The sequence below is a fragment of the Dermacentor albipictus genome, chromosome 9 (genome assembly GCF_038994185.2).
Source record: "Dermacentor albipictus isolate Rhodes 1998 colony chromosome 9, USDA_Dalb.pri_finalv2, whole genome shotgun sequence".
Lineage (NCBI taxonomy): Eukaryota > Metazoa > Arthropoda > Arachnida > Ixodida > Ixodidae > Dermacentor > Dermacentor albipictus.
Genome location: NC_091829.1, coordinates 4,046,185 through 4,062,224, shown reverse-complemented (window position 1 = coordinate 4,062,224; position 16,040 = coordinate 4,046,185). Strand labels below are relative to the sequence as shown.

The 16,040-nt window shown below is 44.4% G+C and overlaps 1 protein-coding gene across 2 annotated transcripts in view; it reads left to right on the top strand.

Moving 5' to 3' along the window:
• Positions 1-16,040, top strand: part of Csp (Cysteine string protein) — a 37,417-nt gene that overhangs the window by 12,277 nt on the left and 9,100 nt on the right. The window contains exon 6 of one of the 2 annotated variants that reach the window (XM_065437355.2): positions 2,331-2,366. The exons of the other annotated variant lie outside the window; for it this stretch is intronic. Coding sequence (XP_065293427.1) covers positions 2,331-2,366 — 36 coding nt within the window. The remainder of the gene's footprint in view (positions 1-2,330; positions 2,367-16,040) is intronic. 2 annotated transcript variants of the gene reach the window in all.

Below are 16,040 nucleotides of genomic sequence, written 5' to 3'. Positions count from 1 at the left end.
GACCAGAATGTCAGCGCTAAAAAAAAAAAAGTCTGGGGTTTTATCTGCCAAACCCACCATCTGATTGAGGTACATGTAGTGGGAGACTCCAGATTAATTTTGACCACCTGGTCGTGCACGGTATACATGAGCATTTTTTGCACTTTGCTACCATTGGATTGCTGCAGCCAGGCGTCAAACCTGTAACCTCGAGCTCAGCAGTGCAGGCTTGGCTAATTCAAGCCGATCTTTCCTGTTTTTTAAACTTGTTTCAATTGTATGTGAGCAAGCGTTAGTCTGCAGTGTTATATGAAAGAACCAGGACTTGCTGAGACATCATTTCTAGAATGTTACATTTGTGCAGCTAAGGCCATGTTCTTTAGGCCAAAGTGCATTAAAGGAGCTTCTGTGTGCTAGTGTTCCCTTAAAACATGTATGATGTAGCTACATTTTTCTCTAGGCTGGATCAGTAGATCTGGGCTCTATCAGTTTGCACTGTTCTCTTGCTTAGGGAAATAAATATTAGTGGAGTGGGTTTAAAGGGACCCTGAAACGATTTTGACATTTTTATACAAACGTATTGAGTTGTTAGGGTTGGCCCTTTTGATCATTAATTGATGTGTCTAAGTGCTCTGCGTAAGGTGTGTAATTTGTTATAAGGTTTTAAGATGTACATTGATGCCAGTCGCTGCATGCCACTACCCTGAGTTTTTAGCCACCCCTTGCCAAGCAACACGAGGTGACCATGTGACGCCAGTAGGGTGAGCTGTCCGATTCCCTGCCCAGGGCGCACTATCAATAATTTTTCCAACATTATAGTGAACAGATGGTGTTTGACTTAAGTAGAATGTTAATTTGTTTCTATAAAAAAGAAAGTAACGGAAAGAGACTGCGCAAGGACAATTTTTATCACTACACTCGAGCGCTTCCGGCAAATAGCAAATTGCGTCTGCTTTTGTTACGTGCTCTGTGTTGACACGAGCTACTCTGTGTTGGTCTCAGTCTGTCTTTTCGCGAGCACCATGGTTCGTCCTTGCATTGTGGGCTGCAAACGTAGCAATTGGTGACATGTCAAGCTGCAATATCATGTCATCATCATCATTTATCATCATTTATTTTTCCTTAAGGACCCCTGTCGGGGTATTACCTAAGGGGGGGTTACAAAAGATAAGGATAGAAACAAAGATATGGTTACAATTTCTTACAAGACTCAGCCTGTGGATTCGCATTAAAACAAACAAACAGCAACAAAAAAAATGTCCCTCTACAAGGCAAACGTGCAATGGAGTGGCTACAGCGCTGGTTGTCTATCCTATCATACCAGCCTCTACGCATTTGTGGTCATTACTTCACATTGAAGGATTACTATATACAGGAAAACCTTGTTAAACCGTACCCGCTTAAACAGCAGTGTTGGACTAAAGGTAGTAAAGTCAAACCTCCAACTCAGTGGCCATTGAACATAATGCGTTTTGTATCCACATAAACCATTCCAGCTTGTTGTGTACGTATCAGTTAACAAGTAGGGTTCCCACTTTTCGGCGTGTGGTGGTACAGCAGCTTGGCAGAGCAACAAGCCTCAGAGATCAGATCGGCCTCCAAGTGCAAATGCAGAGGGCACTTGGAAGGGTGGAGCCACATTAGTGCCAACATCATTTCGGTGCCATGCCAGGGAGTGTATTGGCCTGTGCTGTGGCGTCATGTAAACTAGGATGCGCGTCATGCCACAGCTCGGACAAGGCACGAGGAAATCGGTGCTGCCACGCGAGAGGGATCTACTGTTGACTATGGTGTGTGGCATTTAAAATTCAAAGTTGCTCGGCAGTGGTGCTGCAACTGCGCAAAAACATCTGCTAGGAGGTTTGACTTTTCGCCATCATCGTCTCTGTTAATGCCGAAGTGTTGCCTAATGACAGTGATGAGGACGACACGAAAAGTGACAGCACTGGCGATTCAGGCCCAACAGTGGCAGAAGCTGCGTGTTACGTCGGCCTCATGCGAGGCCTCAAGGGGGGGCTTCGCACAAATTACTGTGCAAATTTTTTACAGTAGCTTGTCCAAACTGTTTCAGGGACCCTTTAACGGAGGGCCCAGTATTAGTTTTCTTAAATATTACATATTTGCAGTGACACTGCAGAAATTCTCCAGGCATGTGAGACAGTAGCAGTCAACAATGTTGTGAGAATGTGCATAAAGTAATAGACGGCTTTGCCCAGGTTCAAAGCGGCCGAAAATGTGCCCCTGTGCAGCAGCAGCTGCTGAGCCCATTTGTTTTGCTCTTTGAACCTTGCATGTGTGGTGCATGATGTACCTGACTTGCGGCCCTTGTCCTGCATGTGTTGTGGGCCCAGGATGGAAAAAGTGAAGCGGTCAGAGGAGCCCCCAAGGTGAGAGATGCAGCACCACAGGCCCCCGAAGACTGGTGGCAATCGTGAGGCCATCACAGTGTGCTGCTGCACAGTGTGGCACATATTGGCGTAACCACCTGTAGTGGATTCCTTACTATGTGCTGTTGTGATCCACAGTGGCTCTCCTGTAATCACGCTCAATGTGACTCGCTTGATAGGGGCTAGATTTGCACAACATGAGTATAATTCACGGTGTAAATATACACTTGTACTTTTTAGGTGAGGACACCCACAAGGTGCGATTGACCAGATAAAGTAGCAACGGCACGTGCCTGTCGGTCAGGTGACAGCAGCGGCTTTCAATTGACGGGATGATGCAACTTCAAGACAGAAAAGGTTTTATCTACTGTTGCTGTAGCAACTGGCACTTCGTAGGAAATTTGAATTGAATGACAGACGGGCGCTCTTTCTGCTGCATAGCTGCTATTGTCACAAGGTCGTGAGAGGCGTCTTTCTTTCTCCACCAGTGAACTGATTATTTGATTTCACACGAAGCGCTGGTCGCCATATGAACGGGTGATAAAACCTTTTCTATCTTGAACTTTCATTGCACCACTGATGGGTAGATTGCTGGCCACTTCTGACAGTGGACCGATGAACATGCGAAATTGTTGCTTTATCTGGTCGATTGCAACCTCGCGAGCAGGCAGAGAAGTGTCCCCAACTAAAGAGTGTCTTACACCGTGGTGCAGGCGCAGGTCCTCCATAATAAGATTCAGCGGCAGAAAGAATGCACATTTTTCATGGCACGATGGCGCATGTGCCCTGCCCTAGTGGATGAGTCACAAAATATTTTGGAAGGGCCGTGCGTGCTGCCACGTGCCGGAAAGTTCCCGAAAAAAAAAAAAAAAAAACTTTACTAAGTGCTCGGATGCACGCCGCTGCAAACACTCGTGCCATGTACTGCGTTAAAATGGTTGAAACTCCAGTGGTAGCATGACGTCGGCACGATGCCGAAAATGTCTACAGCGTAGGTGAGCAACTCCATTTTAAAACAGAAAGCGGCCAGGGCTTTGTCTGAGTTGTCCGGACTGCACCGTGAGCCAGGTAGTTGCTGCATTTCATTGATTGCTAGTAAATGTAACAAAAAACCCGTGCGTTACACTTGGGTGACAGTTAAAACATCACGTTGCTGATGAAGTCTTCTTGCAGCATTCGTCCTCATTTGCTGGTGGTGGCGCAGCGCATGCCTGACTTCACGTACTCGTTTAAGGCGCGTTAACACTGGGTCGATACGAGTCTGACAAGATGCTCACGTCAACGATTGACCAACTATTCAGTACAGTGCACCACTGAAAGCATTTTATCATACCAGGCCGACACCGATGCAGCTGACGAGTGTCAGTTGTCGCACTGCGACAGGCTTTCTTGTCAATGGCACCAACATCAGTGTGCCGACCATCGTTTGACCGAACCCTGTGCAATCGGCCATCAAACTGACAATGCGATATAGTAACAATGCCTACACTTGTTAATTAATCGCACTTAAAGTGAGTCAAAACATGCCTACGAAGTTGAAATGCACAAGCTTTAACCCTCTCAAGCCATGCACATGAAGTTTGAGCCAGTGTTGTTCCTGTTTAGCCAAGGTTAAGCCTGGTGCCATCGTGTTCGTGCACCCACTACTGGCAGACTCGAACTTAAATGCAAGCAGTTATAACGAATGAAACTGCCTTTATAGTTCAGTTCTGTCCTTAGCGATTTGAAATCAACTACATTTCACTTCGCACGGCACGAACACAATAAGCAGCCAGCAGCAACACAGCGCTGTGCCAACATGTGTCCATCACCATACCGTAGGCTGCTGGTCGCATTCGCTACGTAGATGGGTGTGTCTTTATGTGTTGTTACGCTGACACATTTCTCACAACCGTTTCGCTGAGTTATACCAACAGTGTCAGCGATAGTATCTGCATTTTCGCATAAGAACAAATACCCTATAGAAGAGTACCCAATTTATGTGAGCACAGTTTATTCTGTTTTATGGAACGCGCTAACTGTAAGTATGATGGAGTTAAAGAAAAGTGAGAATCAGAGATAAATTAACAGCCCGTAATGCTTTCTGGATCACAGTTGCCATTGTTTAAGTGGTTCGACCGCTCATGTTATTTCATATCAGCGATGCACCTTTTCCACAATATTTGATGCTAACAACGATCTGCGTCTGTAGATGTCATTGTAAACAAGTGCACTGCTGTGATAAATCCGGCGTGGAAGGCTGCACTCGAAGACTTCTTGAATATGCAAAATGTCAGTAATGTTTAAAAACAGTACAAAACACAACCTCCAAGTGTCCCAGTGCAGAAATCAGCGACAAACTCCAAAGCAGCCGTGCCAGCAAAGGGAACTCGGTGTGCCTTTATCGGCCGCACTGTTTGCACAACAGCGCACTCAGGCCTGCTCACCCAGTAGTCATTGAATGCTTCATGGTTTCCAGGAATGACATTCTGCCACAGAGAAGCCATTAATAATGATTAGTGGTACATGAAATGCACAACTGACGTGCATTCAACGGGGGCGCAGGTACACAAATAAACCGGCGAAAGCCCCGGCACCCTTCCAAAACGTTTCCAGTGGTGTGCGGCAGAGGGCAACACAGGACAGGTTCCTGTAAACTCCAAGTTGCATATTTTATTTCCCTATACACCCCTTGCAGGGTATTACATAAGGGGTGGGAATACAAAAAACTAGACTGTCCACAATATTATTTACGAAGCACTTGTTTCGTCCATGAAGGCAGATAAAGTGAGTAAAACTTAAGTAGCATGAGGAAGAGGACAGCAATTGAAAAAAAAACGACAGGACAAGTGCTGTACTGCCAACTGTAAAATTGAAAGAACAGCCAGCTTTTATAACATGTAAAAAAACACACCTACAAATGATAGTGGTGATGGCAGTGATGTGGTGATCGCAGCCATGTGATGGGGAAGGCCATTCCTGTCTGCTGCTTTGCGGGGAAAAAGTTATGATGAGAAGGCGACAGCATGTGCATGTGGGCAAGGAACATTTAGTGGATGGCTTGTGCGCAATGATATATGTGAGTGTGGTAGAGTGTAAGGCACCTGGCGTAGTGAACTGGTGTAGAACTTGCGAAATAAGCTCCCAATATGGCGCCAATGGAATAGGGTGTCTAAACCCGGTTCCATTTTTAATGATGTCACGCTGATGTCACCAGCTTGTCGAGTGAATGAACCTTGTGGCTCGATTCTATATGAATTATAGTGCGTTGGTGAAGTAAATCTGATTCCATATGGGTGATGCATATTTGAGTTTTGGCCTAACCGGTGCCTTAAATGCTAGTAATTTAACATGTTGAGGAGCATTGTAAAGGTTACATTCTACCAATCCTAAGGTTTTAATTGCAGCCAAGTTAGCTACATGTGAGCACCAGTTTAGGTCATGTGTGGTAGTAAAGCCTAGATGCTTGAATATGTCTACGGCATCAATGGGGATGCGAGTAATTGTGCAAGATGAGTTGGAACAATTTTGACTACAGGAAACTGACATTGGTCTACATTTAGTTGTGTTTAGGATCATTAACCAGTGATCACACCAGTATTTAATGTTGTTTAGATCTTCCTACAGAAAAATGTGATCATCAATGTTAGTTATACATTCGAAGATAATGCAGTCGTCACCAAACATTCGAATCTGAGAAATAACATGCAATTCTAGATTGTGTATGTATAGTAAGAACAAGAGGGGACCTAATACCGAATCTTGAGGAATGCCAGATGTTACGGGAAGAAAGTATGAAGTATTGCTGTTAATACTGGCAGTTCCTAAGAAATTACTTTATCTAGGTTAAGACGTCAGAGGGTGTGTTCAACTGAGAAAGCTTTAATATTAAGCGTTGATGCGCGACCTTATCAAATGCCTTTGTGAAACCAAGAAATATTATATCCGTTTGAGTGTTATTATCAAGGTTTGAATGTGGGTCATGAAGAAAGGTAACTGGGCACAAGACAGACCTTTATGGAAATCGTGCTGTGATAGATAGAAAACATTGTTGCTGTATACAAAATTCATTATGGGCTAATATATGACATGTTTCATGGTATTGCAAGGGACACTAGTTATGGAAATGAGACGATAGTTTAAAAGGTTGATTCACGGTTACCTGATTTGTAGACTAAAACGACCTTGCCCATTTTCCACGCATCCTGTATGGTGCCCGATGATAGTGATTGTAAAAACAGCAAGGTTAGATGCATCATGGAGATACATTGCCAAATGTTATTCTAGTGGCAAAATGTTTAACCAGTTGCAGACATAGCAAAAGAATAATTCTGTGCAAATTTTTGATGTGGTACTATTTTTTTGCTTTGGAAGAATGCCCAGAATAATATGCTCTTCTGTTATGTAGTTTGCAATAATATTGATGTGAATATTCTTCATTGCTGTGCCTATGAACTATCAGATCCACTGTGCTACAGTTTTATGAGGGAGGGAAATGCATGTTGTCCTTCATTTTGTTCAGTAAGGAGAGGAAGCTACTCACATGCAAGACTAGTAAGGGTAGACAGTAGCAGTATTTAGTTTCATGCAAATTAGATCAAGTAGGCAGTAATGAGCCAAGTTCCAGTCCGCTTTTTTTTTTTCAAATCTACCACACGTGCCTCTTTTTTTTTCAACTACAGTCACTTTGATACAGTAGAATTTAATACGTACCTGTTTAAACTAGTCACATTGAATTCCCTGCCACATTGCCATTGAACCTAATGTATTGGCTGACCGCTTAGGCGGTAGCCACTTTATCATCATCATCAGCCTGATTACACCCATTGCAGGGCAAAGGCTTCTCCTGTACTTCTCCAACTACCCCGGTCATGTGCTAATTGTGGCCTTGTTGTCCCTGCAAACTTCTTAACCTCATCCGTCCACCTAACTTTCTGCCACCCACTGCTACGTGTCCCTTCCCTTGGAATCCAGTCTGTAACCCTTAATGACCATCAGTTATCTTCCCTCCTCATTACATGTCCTGCCCATGCCCATTTCTTTTCCTTGATTTCAGCTAAGATGTCATTAACTCGCGTTTGTTCCCCCACCCAATCTGTTCTTTCCTTATCCTTCCATGGCTCGTTGCATCGTCCTCAATTTAAGTAGAACACTTTTCGTAAGCCTCCAGGTTTCTGCCTCATATGTGAGTACTGATAAGACACAGCTGTTATACACTTTTCTCTTGAGGGATAATAGCAACGTGCTGTTCATGATCTGAGAACGCCTGCCAAACGCACCTCAGCCCATTCTTATTCTTCTGATTATTTGTGTCATGATCCAGATCTGCGGTGACTACCTGCCCTAAGTAGGTGTATTCCCTTACCACTTCCAGTGCCTCACTACCTATCGTAAACTGCTGTTCTCTTCCAAAACTGTTAAACATTACTTTAGTTTTCTGCAGATTTTTAGATCCATCTCTTGCGCTTTACCTCTCCAGGTCAGTGAGCATGCATTGTAATTGGTCCCCTGAGTTACTAAGCAAGGCAATATCATCAGCGAATCGCAAGTTACTAAGGTATTCTCCATTAACTCTTATTCCCAATTCTTCCCAATCCAGGTCTCTGAATACCTCCTGTAAACACGCTGTGAATAGCATTGGAGAGATCGTATCTCCTTGCCTGACGCCTTTCTTTAATGGGATTTTGTTGCTTTCTTTATGGAGGACTACGGTGGCTGTGGAACTGCTATAGATATCTTTCAGTATTTTTACATACGGCTCATCTACACCCTGATTCCGTAATGCCTCCATGACTGCTGAGGTTTCGACTGAATCAAATGCTTTCTCGTAATCAATGAAAGCTATATATAGGGGTCAGATATATTCCGCTCATTTCTCTATCACCTGATTGATAGTGTGAATGTGGTCTATTAAGTATTAATAGTATTAATGTGGTCTATTGAGTAGCCTTTACAGAATCCTGCCTGGTCCTTTGGTTGACAGAAGTCTAAGGTGTTCCTGATTCTATTTGTGATTACCTTAGTAAATACTTTGTAGGCAGCGGGGACAGTAAGCTGATCGGTCTAGAATTCTTCAAGTCTCTTGGGCTGCTGAGCACGAGGTCGCGGGATCGAATCCTGGCCACGGCGGCCGCATTTTGATCGGGGCGAAATGCGAAAACACCGTGTACTTAGATTTAGGTGCACGTTGAAGAACCCCAGGTGGTCCAAATTTCCAGAGTTCCCCACTACAGTGTGCCTCATAATCAGAAAGTGGTTCTGGCACGTAAAACCCCATAATTAAAAAATTTTTTGAAGTCTTTGGCGTCCCCTTTTTTTAACAGATTAGGATTATGTTGGCGTTCTTCCAAGATTCCAGTACGCTCGAGATCATGAGGCATTGCATATACAGGGTGGCCAGTTTTTTTAGAACAATCTGCCCACCATCCTTCAACAAATCTGCTGTTACCTTATCCTCCCCAGCTGCCTTCCCCCTTTGCATAGCTGCCAAGCCTTTCTTTACTTCTTCCGGCGTTACTTATGGGATGTCATGTTCCTCTAGACTATTCTCTCTTCCATTATCGTCATGGGTGCCACTGGTACTGTATAAATCTCTATAGAACTCCTCAGCCACTTGAACTATCTTATCCATATTAGTAATTATATTAGTAGCCACTTAAGGGGGGACACGGGTTGTGGCGACCAAAAATCGCAAAAAAAAACTCATTTTTTTTATTGCATTTTTGGAATGTACAGCTATTATTGCATCTATATTGTTAATTTCATACCGATAACATCAGTATTTTAGCCGCAGTGACGCCTTATACGACATGTACTAGCTGAATTTCAGGTGGAACTTGCGCTGAAATGGCATATTTTCCGAAACGCGCGCCTGCTCTTCCACGTGCGCTAGCGTGGACATCTTGGTCTCATTTGAAAGAGGCGACTTTTCCCTTCAAATTCCCGCCAGAACGGGCCCCATTCAGCCATTGGCCTCTTAGAAAATGCGCGGCAAAAGAAGGTACTAGAACGCCCTCCTATTCGTCACTCGGTGCACGTGACTTGAGCTTGCCTCCCGATTGGCGGAACTGCATGGCCATCGTCTGCTCCGCGCTTGGAGCCGCGCACTGAGGTGCGCCATCTTGCCCCAGTATCAACGCGATGTCTGAAACGGAGCGCAAATTTCGAACGCGGTACAAGTATGGTGCACAAAAAGTGCGACGAACGCTCATCGAAAACTGAAAAAAAAATCGCTGCTCAACACTGCAAAACGCTCAGGACGCCACAACCCCAGCGACCGATGCCGAAATCGTCGATGCAGCAACGGCAGGCCTAACGACCGCATCGGCTGCTGCTGATACTGTGACAAGTCCGCCTGCCGCGGACCCTTCGACCAGCGCTCGCATACAGCTAGATATATTTTAATATATATAATATAATATAATAATATATTTTTATATATTTTTTCGAACGAACACGCGTGTTGCGCAAATATAGCGATCAGAAACACCGGGAAATATATGAAGCGTGTTGTTTCTCCAATGCAAACGAGAACTGTGTCAGTGCCCCTTCTGTTGCACTCGGGACAAAAGAAATTGATTATCTCTGGGCAAACGGGTGTGTCGAATCAGCTAGGCAGGGCGGGATATGAACAAGATTGTATTGAGTGACGTAAATAGAAGAAAAAAAAAAGAGGGAAAAGTTTCTCTCTCTCTTTTTTTTTTTGTTTTGACACCCGTGATGACTTTTGCCTAGACCAAGGATATATTTTTGAGTGGTCCTGCGCAGTAGCAGTCACCCACCCCCTCCCCCTGTGTACATAAAGCCATGTTTCCAATGAATAAAACTCAGTTTCCGGCGTTCGTGTTGTCTTTCTCGCCTCGTCCTTGTTCAAATGTGCGCTGGAAATATGTCTCCTAAAGCACTTGCATTGGTGTAAACAATCTTCATTCTCAATATTTATTTTACTGGAATGAAATTTGCAAGAAATCTGCACCATGGCCATCATTTTGTATGTTACAAACTATCGCATGATGCCACACAGCAGGGATGTACGAATACTAAAAATTTTGAATAATCAAATAGTATTTCTGTTATCTGTCCAATAGCTTTTGAATAATTAGCATCGGCAGGCAAGCACTATGAGAAGGTCAAACTAAAACAGTGAAGAGTTCAGTTTTGTGGTTTCTGTGCTTAAACTACCACAAATCTGATGCGTAGTCAAAGCTTTTATATTACAGTGGGCACAGTATTTATCTTGGGACAATGTTCCTGCTTAGTGCTTGTGTGACACTGACCCTCCAGTTTAACTAACCTGATCTTATGATAGGGTTGGGGGCTTGTTTATTTGTCTCATTCTATTCTAGAGCTTTCTGTTCACCGTGCTCTTGGTGGAACTCTGGTATTTGCACTTTTCTGGCAAAGCTTTCATTTTGTCAAACATTTCTGATTAATAGTAACTTTTACTCAAAATTTATAAGTGGTGGTAACAAAACAGCACCTTGAATACCATAGTCACTGCTATGTAGGAGCTCGCTTCTGTGCATAGGAGCTTAGTTCAGTGCATGGCATTCCGGTATTCGTTTGAAATTTATAAATGTTTAAAGGCACTGACAACTGGCCAGAATGTGTTGAAATGTTGATGGAAATGAAGTGGCCATGATTTCTTTTGATAGAATCCAGCACACAGTTTGCAATTTAAGTAGGAATTCTAATTTTATATTGGCAATCAAAGCCTCCAAAACCAGCAAGTGCCATGAACTGGCAGTGAGGCCTTGGTACTTTGGATGTGGTTGTGTTAGATCATTGTACGTAAGTTGGCTATCATTAAGTACCACATACCTATTGCTTAATATAGCAGTTGATTATTAGGCTTCTGCACTTCATTCTATGTGTATTATGAAGCAAAGTCCGCATCGACGAGCAGCGCTCGCGTCCCTCAGTGCATGGCAGCACATACGAGCGCTCTTGTATGCGCGTGAAATTCTGAGCTAAAAATTCTTTGTTCCAGCTCTTTGGTTTTCAAGAGATGACATGCTTTGAAAATTAAAAGCGCATGCATGACTACGGCAACACGCTGAACTGTGTATCAAGTAATACATAACATAAAAAAAATGTAAAAGTGTCGTTTCACTTTGGAGCACTTGGCTTGGCTAAAAAGCACCCTTGACTTGTTAATGGCTGAAGCTATTGGACAGGAAACCACGAAAGCATGTGGAGATTATCCTATAAATAATGTAACATTTCGGGAAACATGAATTCCAGGAACATCAGCTTCATAAACAAAATAATTTTTCACAGCTACAACCCTGCTTGTCGTCTACCTCCCACCAAAGCCAGCATATAATCACTATTGTGCTCTCCTATCACTGTTTGCAGCATGCTTCTAGTGAACAACTACATGCTCACTGTGAATCGAAAAATGTTTATAAGAAATGTTCCAGTGTTTTCACTGCGTTACCACTGCGTGATTTGACACTCTAACCGCTGAGCTTTTCATTGTAGTGAAAAAAATGGGTGCCATAAAAACGTTGTACAACTTGGGCAGTACATAGAAATAGTGTACACTGCGTTTCTCATTGTTACTGAGTTGTCTTGTGAGCTATTCGAAAGAGTATCCGTATTTGATACAGATGTAGTGAAACGTAGCACTCTGCGTACTATAGCTGTGAGGTATGCTGCCAGTTGTGGCAGACCACTAGTCCTTAATGCCATTGGCAGTAGCAGAGGAAAGGTGTTTTCTCTTTTTTTTTTGGTAACGACATACAATTTATGTACTCATTATGTCATTGATGGGGGCATATTGATTTCACTATACTGGGTGTCCCATTTATCTCGAGTCGACGCTGCAAGAGAGCTTCGCAGTCTCGCTCAACCATCACATTAAGTTACTGGCATACACCACAGAACTCTAAGTGCCGTTTAAAAAGCCTCAACCCATCACTGAAACTTAAATTACCAGCGAACCTTTCACAATGTGACGCAACACTGCTGTGTCGGCTGTGGGTAGCAGGAGCATTCACCAACTCCTACAGCTATCGTATTGGAATGGCGGATTCACCAATGTGCACTAAGTGCAAGTGCGAAGAGGCCATCAGTCACCTTCTGTGCCACTGTTCTCGCTTCGATAATCAACGCGAGACTCTTCAGTGTGCCTTGAGTAGACTGGATGACAGGCCATTTACGGAAGCAAAGATCTTGGCAGCCTGGCCTCGCAGTTCATTAGCCCAGAAAGCAGTTCGAGCGCTTTTTCACTACCTGAAGGCAACAGACTTGATTGCCCAACTATAGACATTCTACACCTAAGTTCTCTCTCTCTCTCTCTTCCTCCCATTCCCCTCTCCACGTGTAGGGTAGCAAACTGGACTGTCTGGTTAACCTCCCTGCCTTTCCTTCTTCCCTTCTCTCTCTCTCTCTCTCTCTCTGGGTGTCCCAGCTAACTTTTGCTGGACAGCGCTGCAAAAACCAGTTATGGTAGCGAGAGCTCCCATTAAAGAATGTCCCCACCCTGTACGATGCGGTGGGCGAGGAGGTCATATAGACATCCAAACTTGGAGCTCTGCACGAGCCTGGGCCGACCTGAAAGCCCGGGCCTGGCCTGCACCATCCGAAGCATTATTTTTGGCGGGCCCGCCCTGGGCCTGGCCTTGAAGCCACAGGCCTGGGCCGGGCTCTGGCATGAGGCCGCGAGCCCGGCTCTGGGCTGGTCATTAAAGGGCCTAACTAGTGCCTTCGAGCACATGCAAACATTACGCATTGCATGGTCCAAGGCGTTCTGTGCTAAGCTGAAGTGACAGGTGCGAAGAACTGGCTGTTCGCATACCTTAGCAAAGAAAATAGAAAAGCAGATAAGGTTGATTCTTTCCTTTTACACAAGAATGAAAATTGTTTCCACGTAAGAGAAAATAAATTATACAAAAACATCAAACCATTTCCCTGTTACTGCTTTTGCGATAGCATTATTACATCTCTCCATACAATATTATTTTAGCACTAACGCAAGGGGTCTCTTTCTATTTGTGTTTATTTTATGTTGTATGCCCATAAATTCGCCTGTTTGTATATATACTGGGTGTCCCAGCTAAATTTAGCCAGAGTTTAAAGATATGCGAATGCGACATAGCTGAACAGAACCAAGGTAATGCTGTTTGCCAAAGCTTGGAGATACTCGTATTATTTTTTCATTCTGCCTAATTAGATAATTATTCTTAACCAACTTCTCAAATATTACAATTAGATGAAAAGTGGAAATGAGAAAATTGTAGAGCGACATGAAAAACTCAATGCAGCTATCTGTTGTTCAATACGTGCTCCATAAGAGTTTTTCAGAGCGTGAAAGAAACCCAGACGCACGCAGAATTGCCGCACAACTGGCTGCTCGAGGAACTTTGTGTGCATTCGCGGGTTTCTTTCATGCTTGGAAAAACACTAATATGTAGCTCGTATTGAGCAACATAAAGCTATAATGGGAGTTTTTCATGATTCTCCATAATTTTCTCATTGACACTTTTAATCTAAATATCATATTTTAGAAGTTAAGACTAATTATCTAATTAGGCGCAATGAAAAAAATATTTTGAGTATCTCCAGGCGACAGCCAACATTACCTTGGTTCTGTCCAGCTACGTGGCATTCGCATTTTTAAATTCTGTCTAAAGTTAGCTGGGACACCCTGTGTATATCCACATTGTTGTCACGATCGAAATGTATATCATAAGATATTTGTTTCAATCTATAACTGTGTGGTAACATTTCCACCATTATTACCACACAGTACATAATGTATGATCTAATGCCTGCATACCATGAAAAAATGTGTAAAAAATTATCTACACTGTGGTGCTTGGAGGCTTCATTTCTGCTCTTAACAAAATATGAGACCCTTTGCTTTAGAGTGAAAAAATGTTAAAGGGAAGCTGAAACACTTTTCGAAAAAAATGAGTTCTCTGCGGCATTCTACAGTTTTGAGTCCCCTGAACACGAATATCTCGTTCAAAAAGGGCGGAAACAAGCGCAAGCGGCTGTTTTTTCATGAAAACGCGCACCAGCGCCTCAGGGTATCGCGCGAACGCCGCTGTTGCCCGTGATTGGTCGGAGCCGCTGTGACGTCAGTGGCGGCAGTCGCCGGTCGGCGCCGCCGTTTGAGAGCGTAGCACGCTGTTCTGTTCTGGCTGCATAGCTGAGTTGTAAGCATTATGGAACGTTCTCGCTGTCTCGGACAGCTTGTATTTTCGCCGTACATGTTCGAACCGACAGCCGATACGGAAAACGATGGCGGCAACGGCGGCAACGACGATGTTGAGTGTGCCAAAAGCGAGAGCGATGTGTACACCTTCTCGCGCGCTGGAAATCTTAGCCGTTACGTATGCTTTTTTTTTTTCATGTAGCTGCACGTCCCAATGACGGGAGAAAAAATGCGCTAAAGTGTCACTGGGAACTTGCTGCTGGAAGAATGCCGAAGCACTAACTTCTCATTAGATTGTAAACACGGGTACAATTCCGCGATGTCAAGCACCTTGCCGCTGCTTGTCTGAAGTCCCGTGGTTTTCTGAGCGTTGATACACGATCGCGAACATAAGTGCCGCGTTTCAAAGCGCGCACATGCAGTGCTGCGAGGTACAGTCATGGAAGTTGTTTATCATACACATCCAGATCGAGATGGTCAGGGAGATTATATGTGCAATATTCAGAATATGGTTCGACGACTTTGCGATTGTGGCTCGATCAAGAATCGGTATGCGCGCTCCATGCTAGTGTTGACATAAAGATATTAGGCAGTTTTAGCACCGCCGTGTGGTAAACATAACTGCAACCGTACGTCGAATGTCACTAGGCAAGCCTATACTCCAATTTATACCTCAGGTGCAACGCTGTGGAAGCTACGCACGAAGTCCGGTTACCAAAATTTATTACTGCGCGCGTTTCCGTCTATGGTTCGCAGCGTGCCAGCGGCATTTGCTCGCGCGAGCATGCACGTGAAGCTGCCGCGACGGGCTGCAATTAAAGAATGCCGAAAAGAAAATTGATTTAAAAGAACGTGTTAGCAGCCGTATAAGTACACGGATTGTTTCTATGGGTAAATTCTTTTTTTTTCATTCAGAACTGAGCTTATATATGAAAAGTTTTCTCAAAAATCGGGTCAAGAAACACCGAACTTTTTCTAAGTGCGAACGCAGCCACTGCAAGAAGTATCTCAAGCCTCCACAGCGTTGCACCTGATGTATGAAACGGAGTATAGCAACGCTAGCAACAACGCGTTTCCGCATTTGTCGTAAGGCTATCCGGCTATCGCGGAAATGGTCCGAGCACAGCACAGTTGATTTCGTCGGCACGAACTTATCTCTCCTCACCGCACTGCGCTGCAAGCTTCTTGTGCTTCGGGAACCTGTGAAACACCACATCGTCTCACCCGCGTGTGTTCGCGCAGCCGATTGCTGCACAGAACGAGGGCATGTTGGGCGCCCTTGGCTGTAGGCACTCACGCAGCACAGAAGGAAAGAACAGTTTACGAAAATCGCAAAACAAACGTGAGCGGCGGCGGCGGCAAATCTCTCGTAGCGTCGTTCAGTAAAGCGCAGGACGGAAAGAGGCATGCCAGCGCATGCCAGCACGCCGGTCCGGCAGCTCGGTCCCCGCCAGTGACGTCACTCTCGCCGGTTCTCTCCTCTGGTAACCTCCTCACCCGGCGCTCCGGGAAGCGATGGGGGCGTGTCCGCG